General features: G+C 38.9%; 1 protein-coding gene across 5 annotated transcripts in view; it reads left to right on the top strand.

Annotated features, from left to right (window-relative positions):
- Positions 1–2378: 2378 nt before the first annotated feature.
- epha8 (eph receptor A8) overlaps positions 2379–10634 on the top strand; it is a 343102-nt gene continuing 334846 nt past the window's right edge. For all 5 annotated transcript variants that reach the window (XM_033632678.2, XM_078169183.1, XM_033632677.2 and 2 more), the window contains exon 1: positions 2379–2746. In XM_033632678.2, coding sequence (XP_033488569.2) covers positions 2659–2746 — 88 coding nt within the window. In that variant the 5' untranslated portion in view covers positions 2379–2658. The remainder of the gene's footprint in view (positions 2747–10634) is intronic.

Raw genomic sequence — 10634 nt, 5'->3', positions numbered from 1 at the left:
ATGAGTCATATTGGTAGCAGCAATGATAGTAGCAGTGATTGTAGTAGCAGTGCAAAGTGAAAATTATACACTATTCTATTGCCTACACATCACACTATTATCATGAGAATTATTGTCAGAGGCGACAAGTCATTTGGGGCAACTTTGGCAAAGTCTGCCACCTGCTGGCAGCAGAAGAAAGCTGGTTGTAATAATACTGAGGAACTTAGAATTTAATATGAAAATAATTTATAATTCGTGTTAATAAATGACATAAAAATCCTCAGTTGCTGTTGTTACCATAATTCTATCAATAATTTTAAAGTGGTGTTTTAACAGCGGCTGCGATGTGGGGACAGCCCCACACTCACATGTGCCCGGATGTGGGAAAACAACAATACAAATGCACAAAGCCTCTGGCTGTGAAAGCGGATGGCACATATTTAATTCTAAGTGGGGCTGATTGCCTGTTAAGTTTTTCTTTACAGAAGATAGTAACGGTGGCCACCACCGACAGTATGGATTATGTTCTGCGGGACAAATGTGAAAATCTGCCTTTTTAAGAAAAACTTGAGATTAAACACCTTGATGCTCACGGGCAAGATAGTTAGAAACCACACTGCTGATAAAAAGTAGTTGCCACTAGCTTGCCCAGCAGAGTAAACATAGTTGCTAAAACCAAAGTCCTGCATGGGTCCATTTTTACCGGTAAAGTTCAATACCAGTCAGTAGACTGATTGACCCATTACCCATCATTATGTTTAAGTCAAAGCCACCCACACTCCTTAATTAAAGTCCTGTGACCCAACCTGCACCAGTGTTTAAACACACACTTGCTGCAGTCAGTCACATTAAACCAGGTTCTCCATTCTTGAATTACAAATCCAGCGGAGGAAAGTCTCTCTCACTGGCTGTGCTCGATTCCGAGATGGTAAAAACATTCCACGCAATCACTGGAATTGCAGTTTGATAATAGTTATTTAGATGTCAAAATGTTAACCAGATACTACACATCTTTTTCATTTATTTAAGTTTTATTCTGAAAAATTTAAACTATATTTGTGTTCTCACCTACTGCCTGCTAGTGTGGTTCATTTTTACCATTGCCCATACCTGTGAATTTATATATATATATATATATATATATATATATGTATATATATATATATATATATATTCATATTTTTACCTGTTACACAGCTTTTTGTAGGTTATCTGACGCAGTGCAGGATGCTGACCTAAACTGATAGCACACACAAACATCAAATAGACAGTGGGTTAAGGAGGACGGGTATGTACTCTTTTAGATTGTCACCTGCTACAAACTGTGTGAAACACTGGAAAAATAGTACATAATTATAAAATGTTCTGGTTTTGCATCCGTCCAAAGTAGTTGTTACTCATTTGTTTTTTCCACTGAAAGACACCACTGATTATTATGATACCATTAGTTGTAGTAGTAGCAGTAGTAGCATTGGTGCTACTGGCGAACAAAGTGCAAAGACTCTATTATAACCACTGGCAGCAGAAGTATTAGTATTATTATAAAGAGTAGCAGAGGTATTAATAATAAACACTGGAACTGAACAGTTTATATTTGGTGACCTTGGAAACAGCAGCTGAGAAAACAGTCCTACCTTCTATTCATTAGCTGCTTGGAGCTTTCAATCAGAATGTATGATTGCTGTTGGGAGAAAAGACATGGAAGATCTACTACATGGACCGTGAGGTGAGGCTGTTGTGTATACGGTGCTATTAGGCTGACATCAGCGTAAGTTTAACATTGACTAAAAATGTATGTGTGTGTGTGTGTGTGTGTGTGTGTGTTTGTGTGTGTGTGTCATGTTGCAGCATAACCAGAGTGAAAAACCCAATTGATCAAGACAGGTGCTGTGATGCAGAGTTCTCCACTATGACATGAATCAATAAATGATCATAGTCCTTAAATAACACACATACACACACACACAAGCATCTGAGGAAACACTCTGCTGCACATGGACATAATGTAGATAATAGCTTTATGAATACAATACAGAAGATCAATAACCGATCATTGTCCTTGAGCCTTGCAGACATGCTGCTGTTTTCAGTTCATCCCATCAGTCAGATATTTGCCATAGGGTAGGTGAGAGTATGTGGGAGAAGCAACGCAATGACAAATGGCCGTAAATAACGGGGGGGGGGGGGGGGGGGGTTTGCAGTGTCCCAGCTCATGACCCAGAGAGATAAACAGAAAGTGAGAGTTGGCCAGGCAGGTAGGACAAGAGGGTGTGGCATCGCAGAGAGCAGCTCTAGCTGATCCCGTGCTCTAATTGGTTGCTGAGACTTTGACAGACGCGCTTGTCCCTCCCCCCCTTCGGCTGCCTGCCGAAAGTGTATGTATGTATGTGTGTGTGTGAGAGGGAACTGGCAGACTGAAGCGAGCCACAGAGGCAGGCTCTAACTCCAACCCAATGAGCTCTCAGCCCCTCACACTCACACACACTCCTAACACACACACACACACTCTCCTCAACGCCGGCTCTCGCTCTCGCTTCAACCCTGGGACACAGAAGAAGAAGAGGGAGAGGGAGAGAGAGGCAGCGAGTAGCAGAGAGGGAGAGTGAGGGCGAGGGAGTCAGAGAGGAGAGGGAGAGAGAGGCAGAGGGAGACTGGCGGGGTGTGAGGGAGACCACCATGGCTTCAGATCCGGGGCTGGCTGCGATGCTGCTATGGACTATATCACTACAGACTCTGGGCACCGCAGGAACCAACAGTAACGAAGGTAAGTGTGTGTGTGTGTGTGTGTGTGTGTGTGTGTTCTTATTTGAATAGACAGAGTTAATGCATATTCTCTAACAGCAGTGTTTAACTTCATACATGGAGAGCTCCTGGAAAACACTCTGATAGCAAGCCAACCTGACCCATGCCACACACACATCAACAAATGTATACACACACACACACACACACACACACTTAGAAGGTATGTTTGTGTGTCATAACCTGGGGCATGACAGCAAAGTTTTCTCTGCACAACAACTCAAAAAAAAATCTCAGAGATGTGTGTGTGTGTGTGTGTGTGAACTCGTTTTGACATTGCTCATATTTGCCTGGATTGCGTGTCAGCTGCAGTAACAGCGCATGTGTCTGCTGCGAGTGACGTGAAAGTGTGTGCAAGAGTGTGTGTCTTCACCTTTTCCATCCTATACATGATCTGAGGTGAACATCTCATTTGTGTTTTTTCTTTTGAGGTTTTAAATGATGTGTTGTGTGAGTGTCTGTGTGTGTAAAACTCACTTTGCTCCCTGAAGCCCTGACTGGGTTTGTTTACTTTCACTGTCCTATCCATATCTTTCCACCATGAGACAGAAAACTGTTGTTGTTACTTGTTCAACTAATGCCACACACACACACACACACACCACAAACTCTCCCAGCACCTTTGTGTGTGTGTGTGTGCATGTGTGTGTGTGTGTGTCTGTGTCTGTGTGTGCGTGTCTGTGTGTGACAGCGTCCTTGACATAGGTCTGGTCTCAGGAGGTTGAGTGACAGCAGCGACTTAACTGTAAGGGCCTTCTTCACCCTGACAGAAACATCCAGCCTACCATTGCAGGGAAAAAAGCAGCAGAAGAGGAAGAAGAGAAAAATTGTAGGGGGGAAAAGAGTGGGATCAGTGTTTCAGTTCAGGTGGGATCACCCCAGCAGTGGAGAGGTGAGGGCAGCACTTATCCTGTATTAAGTTGTGTAAAGTCGGGACAGCAGAGTTGGGCCACCTCAGGTCAGACAGAGCAGGAAGCAAGGACCGCCATGCAGACTGACAGCTTGTCGGTCCGGTCAAGATGTTCTTGTGTTTGTTGTCTCAGCAATCACCACATGTACAACCAGCCATTAACATTCTGTGTTACTTGCATATTGGATTTAATTTCCTTTTCTTTACAGCTGCTCCTGTTTGGACCATAGTTTTACTGAATGCCTTCCATGTAAGATGTCCCCATCTTTCCCTCACTTGTTTCTTTGATATTCAAATTCATTCAGCCTCTCCTGTGTTGATTGAGTTCTTTGTGATTAACGATTCAGTGTGATAAGATTAATAAACTTTTTGCCCTGTCGCTGTCTGTCAGCTTACTGAGTTAAAGAATCTAGTTTAAGGACTTTTATCCTCATTGAAAACACGTCGGTTTCCAGGTCTGTCAGAAGAGCTGCTTATGGAAAAAGTCCCATTTTCATTAGATTTGTTTTAATGTCCGTGATTTGTCTGCAGGTGTGAATGTGTTCCCATGGACCTAATCTGCAGGAAGGACAGCTGCGTTACTGAACAGTTGGTCACTCTGAGCACAAACCGCTACTAAAAACTAATTCACCACAACAGATTGTTTCCTATGTTAAGTCTTTTCAATCAGTATCTTATTATTTATTAGAATTAATACTGATTCTGTCCATATATAATGTGTGTACAGTAAGTCTTATAAATATATTTAATGCAGATTGTGAGGCACATTTTGAAACCTAAATGTTCCATTATGTGATTTAAAAATAGACTGAATAGTTGTGTTTTCCTCCAGTATTTATTTTTCAAACCAATGTTTCTTTTTTTGTGTAATCTTTACCTTAAATTCATAGTTGACAGTATCGATATAGACAGGAGAGGGATATGATATGCAAAAAAAGTTCACCGAGTGGAATCAAACAGGGGGCACTGTGGTGATATCTTTACCCCGACAGTTTAATTTTGAGCCCAAACAATTTCCTAAAATGACTCAGGACTGGAAATCACCTTCAAAACACAAGGAATATCATGTGGCAAAAAAACAAAACAAAACAAAAACAAAAAACGTTTTTTTGGTTTTTTTTTATCCTATTGTTATCCTACTAATAATAACCAGTAATTGAACCGTACAGAATACATTCATAATTTATTTTGTGCATCCCTTTAAATTGTCTGATTAGTTTGAGGGCTTGGAATATTCTATAGGCTCCTAATAAAATGTTGCAAAGTTGTAAGCAAAGATTTAAAATGTTCAGTTTTTTTGGGCCTCCCCAAAACCAAACTCTTATTTGTTCTGTCATGAGATTGTGCAGCTTAAAAAACTCGGCTAACATACTTGGTCCTATTTAGTTATTTAACATTTTAATCAATGCAAATTATTTAAAAAGTCACCAGAGAGATGTGAATATAATGTTCCCCAAAATTAGATTTTGCTCTAATCACACACACTAATTCATAGAAATAAACACAAGAAATTTTTTTTTTTTTTTTTCAATTTTTCCAGATCCTGCAAGTGTAACCACTGCTTTTCATTCTATTGGAAGTGATTAGGGGCAAAACAGTTATCGAGCCCAAACCAGCAGTTGATGTCTAAATGATAACTGAATGCATTTAAAAAATGATTCCCAAAATGTATTTTCACCTCTTTGCTTTGGTTTGGCTGCATTGCAACTGGAGGACAATTACAGATATTACATGTACATGGAAGAGATAAATTGGTAGAGAAGCAGGCACCTGCTTACACAACCATGCAGAGCTTCATTTGACAAGACACACACACACTGCGTCATACATACATAACGGTCGAGCACTCAGAGAACACAGACTCTGTGTATTTTTGTACATATATTTGATAGACGAGCAGGAGCAATGGCCAGCCATTTTGTTTCTGTTCATTGTTCATGTTTGCAGTCATATCATTTCATATCATATCGTTTTGTGTAGACACAAATGGCCGGGGGGGTTTAAAGGGCTGACTACACACTCCACCACCACTCCTTACTGACACTGTGAGGGTTTGAATTGTATATCTGAGTATTTGATCTTGTCCACATCTTAACACAAGTGTCCTTCAAACCCCGTCATTTATCTGTGTGCAGACTGCTGCGCACATAAGTGTGTGCATGTACATATGTGTGTGTATGTATAGTAAGGGAAAACAATGAGACAAAGGGAAAGCTAGTTTTAATATTTTAACATCTCATAATGTGTTTTATTTCAAAAGAACACGTGAAAATATGACTCCATTGTGTGCCCCAGAGACACAGTAATTATTATAGAATCACATTTTTGTTTATTTCTATCCAGAGAAAGAAAAAGGAGAAGCGGCTGCGATCAGTATGACCAGCAGGGATGTAGTAGAGGAAGGTAAAGCCTCATCAGCTCAGTTTACCCACATATTTCATTTGCAGGGATGGAGTTTAGCACCTATAAGCTGATGGAAAACTTTACTTTCTTTTCATCGCAAACATCATGGTAAATGTTGTATCAGAGGTAAACTGTAGAGTATTTCACTGCAAAACTTATTTTTTTAAAACGTACAAAAAAACAACTTTCAGAAAGCGCTTTAAGGTGCACACTGTCACTCTGAAACTCATGTATTTCCGAAACTCTTCATGAGCTAATAGTAACAGGTCCATTTTCACCTGTTTTACATTGCAATTTTCAGATAATCCAATGGGTGTTTAAATGGTTTATTTAGTCCTATAATATTATTAATAATAATAATAATAATTGTCCTCAATCCTTAATTCTTCAGTTAATCTCTAAATTAAAATAAATACATAAAAATAAAAAAGATACATGGTTTTTATTGGACAGCGACAAAATTGTGAAAATCCAGTGACGCTAAAACTACAAACCCCTGGCTGCCTTTTACACATCGTCCATCTTTCTTTTTCCCCAATTTTTCTGATCCTCTGCTGTTAAATATGGGTGACATAACGTATGTGTGAATTGTGTAGCCACTTAATTCAAAAATATTTTTTTATATAGGTAGTAATAATGTGTTCAAAATTAAATGAATAAATATGGAGAATATAAAAAAATTTAACCATGAAATTGTAAAATAAACCCATACATTTTTAAAACGCCTGCTGCTTTATGATGAAATTTTACTGCAAGTCTTTTTTATTTAATCTCATTCCAGCTTTAATTTCAGAATGTTTATTTTTCCCTTCAAAGTCTGTTTTGTTTTCGAGTGCCCTTTTTCCAGATGACCATTTTATTTCATAATACCACTTTTCATCATAACATATGACAAAGTTCACACAGAGGGCAGAGCAGGTTGATTGGCTCTTTGCTAATTCAGAACAAAGCAATTGCTATGGTGAGATGGAATCCATTTTACGGTAATGAGCCTAGACAGTTACATTGTTATATGTACATACTGTATGTGTTTGGCACATTTTGCTCTATGCATTGAAAAGTTATTTATTATATAATGTGTTTATATATATATATATATATATATATACATATATATATATATATATTTTTTTTTTTTTTTTACTTTTTGAACACTTTGTGTCTCCACAGGTTGGGGTGTTTTCCTGCAGTACATGGCAAAGTTGAGAGTCTCACTTGTTTCAGACACTTCTTGCTGACAAGAGAAACAACAAACATGACACTTATGTCCTAGAACCAGAACTTTCGTCCTGTGAAGTCTAAGGAAGATATAAACTCCAAACATCACCACTGCAGTCAAAGTCCCTCAGAACAGATGGTGCTTTAAGAATGTTTTCAAGGAAACAATTCTGAGGGGAAACACAGAACCAGTGTTATTTTTAGGAATGAAAATGGCCTCATTAAAGTCATTGGCACAATAACTGGTTATGAGTATTTAAATTAGCCTTCAGATAAATCAGTGTAGGCCAACCACACACAGGGAGCAAGAAAGGAAGCTCAACCTGACTGTATCTTGTTGCGCCCACGTTTGTAGTGCGTACTGAATCATTTGTGTGGATGGAGGTGATGTTTCCCTGAGCAGCCCCTCCTGTCTACGGGCACTGTCCCTGATTCAACTCCTGCACACTGTTTCACACTGTCACATTCCCAGCGAGGACAGAGAGCGTTCCTTCAGGTTGTTGTTAGTACTGAGGAACATGAAAAGACCCATGCAGAGCGCAGGCCTCGTTGCTAATGAGCAAACTGTAGGTGGATGATTATTCCCATATACCTCTGCTGCAGGAGGACCAAGGGGGGAGAGAGACACAGAAGCAGGGAATGAAGAAAACTAAAGCAACAAAGATTTTCCCTTTTTTTCATTATTCTAAGATTTAAACATGTAATTTAAAAGCAACAAAATTGCAGGAGAAACAGGAAATGAAGAGGGAAAAGTTGAAAGGAGCCAGACTGCTGGGAGCTGCAGTTTTTTTTCTTTGTGCAATAAAAGGCAAAGACAAATTTTTGTCCATGGAAAAAAAAAAGAGAGACAGAGAGGCTTTTGATTTTGATCAGTGCTACCGCAGACGCTGCTGTTTGTACTGATCTCTCCTCAGTTAGTAGAGCAACTGCTACACGTTTAGTAAAATCACATGAGAGAAAATGCAGAACTTGTTATAATTAATAGCTTGGAGGGGAGACCTTTCTGCAACAGATTACAGAGAAAATATATTAAGCTGAATTTACTGAAGTGTGTAGTCCTTGATGTCTTGCTCAAGGACACTTAAGCAGGCTCGCTGACGAGGAAAGATGTTTCCCTTCACAGGTCTCATATTTTAGCTCCAAATGCCTTTTATTGACTCGTTGAGCTGCCTGTCTCCACCTCCTCACTGCACAGAGCAGCCAAACCATATCCTAATGTTTCATGCATCAAAAATAGATCATCAGCCTCATTAGTCAGTCTGTCAGGGTGTTTCTTTTGTTTGTGTAGTAGATGTGCTAGGCTCTAGCAAAAGTGTGTAAGGGCCTGTGTTCTGCGCTGACACACAGTGGTGTAGTGCTAGTTGATGAGGTGGGTGTAGATGGGAACGTTACCGAGGAGGTGGTAGTGGGTATACTCTATATATTCCAGTGACTTTTTGGCTAATAGATAGGTATATCATAAACGGCCAGAGACATAGGAGGGTGAACCCAGTATACCTGCATATAAGGGGTGGGAATCACCAGAGACACTACGTTACGTTATTGAAAATTTAAATGTTTTGTGTTATTTCGACAACCAAAATATTCTCGCTTTGACCTCGTCACATATCGACATTTGGTCATGGACATACAAGCTACTTTGGTTGCGTTGGTTGTTGACGTTCTAGGACTCTGTCTCAATTTCTGCCTGTTGCCTACATTGTCAGTTTTCAAAATACACTTCCGTTTTCACAGGAAATGTACAGTTTGCATACAGTCTCTTTCAAAATAAACACACTACGTCAGTACAAGCCGCATATTATTTCAACGTGAAAGGACGTCTTTTTTCATTGGTGACTGACACCGTAAGTCATAAATCCATGCTCAAAACAGAGGAATTCTTTACAGTGTGTCTAACATTACTTCAAAAACAAATTAACATACCACATCACAGCACATACACATCCAGTCCACAGAACGAACTTGACACAAAGTAACATTATTGTTACATTCAAGTTAGCCTCTCTCCAGGCTGCCAGCACCTGGAGCTCCCTGCTTATCCACCGACAAAAGTTTTCCGAATGAATGGGTGCTGCGGGCAGCACAGAGGGAAGACAAGCACTGTTCATCTGCACAAACTTTCCATACTGTGGTGACACAGGTCACCAAGTTGTTTGAAAATCTTGTTGCCCTTTTAACATAGTAAAATAATATGGTGGCTGGTTAAGCTTTCACAAACTGACTGCAGCATTTTATTTTCTGTACAAAATTCATGTATTTACAGTACTCCCCTCACAGCTATACATAATTATCTAATCTAATTTTCTTTTTAAATATATTTCCTGTTGCTTGTTAATAAAGCACAATTATTTCTGATTTCTGGTCACTCCACAAATTGATTAATTCATTGGTAGAATTCAATTGATAGCTGCAGCATGAGTGGCACTGTAAATCTCAATCAATTGATTGATTGTTCTATTTTATTCATATATTTTCTGAATGGCTCTCATATTTAAGATCACATCGCTCAGAATAGAGGAACCAACATCACTCATATACATATATCACATCCAATCAAATGACAAATGAACAAAATTTTTCATTTCAATTTTTCAAAATAATAATGGATACTTTTAAAATATCATAATATGTTCATTGATTTCCATGAGTTTCCCTCTAGAAAGTTTTAGTATTTTTTTCAGCAATTGAAGTAGATCATCTAACTTTTTAACTTGACCACAACGGTCATGTTTTATGTTACAACAATGAATCTGTCTTAAATTGACCCTAACCCTTAGTAATTTATTTTGGTTCATGTTTTGTTTTCCTTTAGTATTGGTTATTGTAAAATTGGTTTTAAATTTCACTCTGAGAGGCATTAAAAACTTCTTAAATCTAACATGCTATAGGAACTCTGTAATCAATAATGACAATAATTGTAATTAGATTCAGACCTTCCTCGTTGCACAGAGCAAGCACTGTGTATTTTGTCCCTCTGGAAGCAACAACACTCACATTTTGTTTCTACCCAGGATGCTCAGAGCAGAGGAGACCCTATCTGCAAGCTTCTCTGGATGACACAGGGAACTGCACATTCAGTGAAAATTGGCTGTTTATCTAGGATTCTGTGGCATGAAATCCCACATTGCCCAAAAAAACCAGCTGGTGGTATTTCTCAGTTCTGTTTTCCCCTTGTCTCCACCACAGGACAAAAAGTCATGTTTTATGTTACAATAAACATTTGGGCAAAATTTTTACTAACCTTAAACAATTGCTGCCACTTCAGTTCAGTTTATCTTCCTTCAATTTTTAAGTAAAATTGGTCTAAAATGTTATTACA

Source organism: Epinephelus lanceolatus, chromosome 1 (assembly GCF_041903045.1).
Source record: "Epinephelus lanceolatus isolate andai-2023 chromosome 1, ASM4190304v1, whole genome shotgun sequence".
Taxonomy (NCBI): domain Eukaryota; kingdom Metazoa; phylum Chordata; class Actinopteri; order Perciformes; family Serranidae; genus Epinephelus; species Epinephelus lanceolatus.
This window is presented reverse-complemented; position numbering and strand designations above follow the sequence as displayed.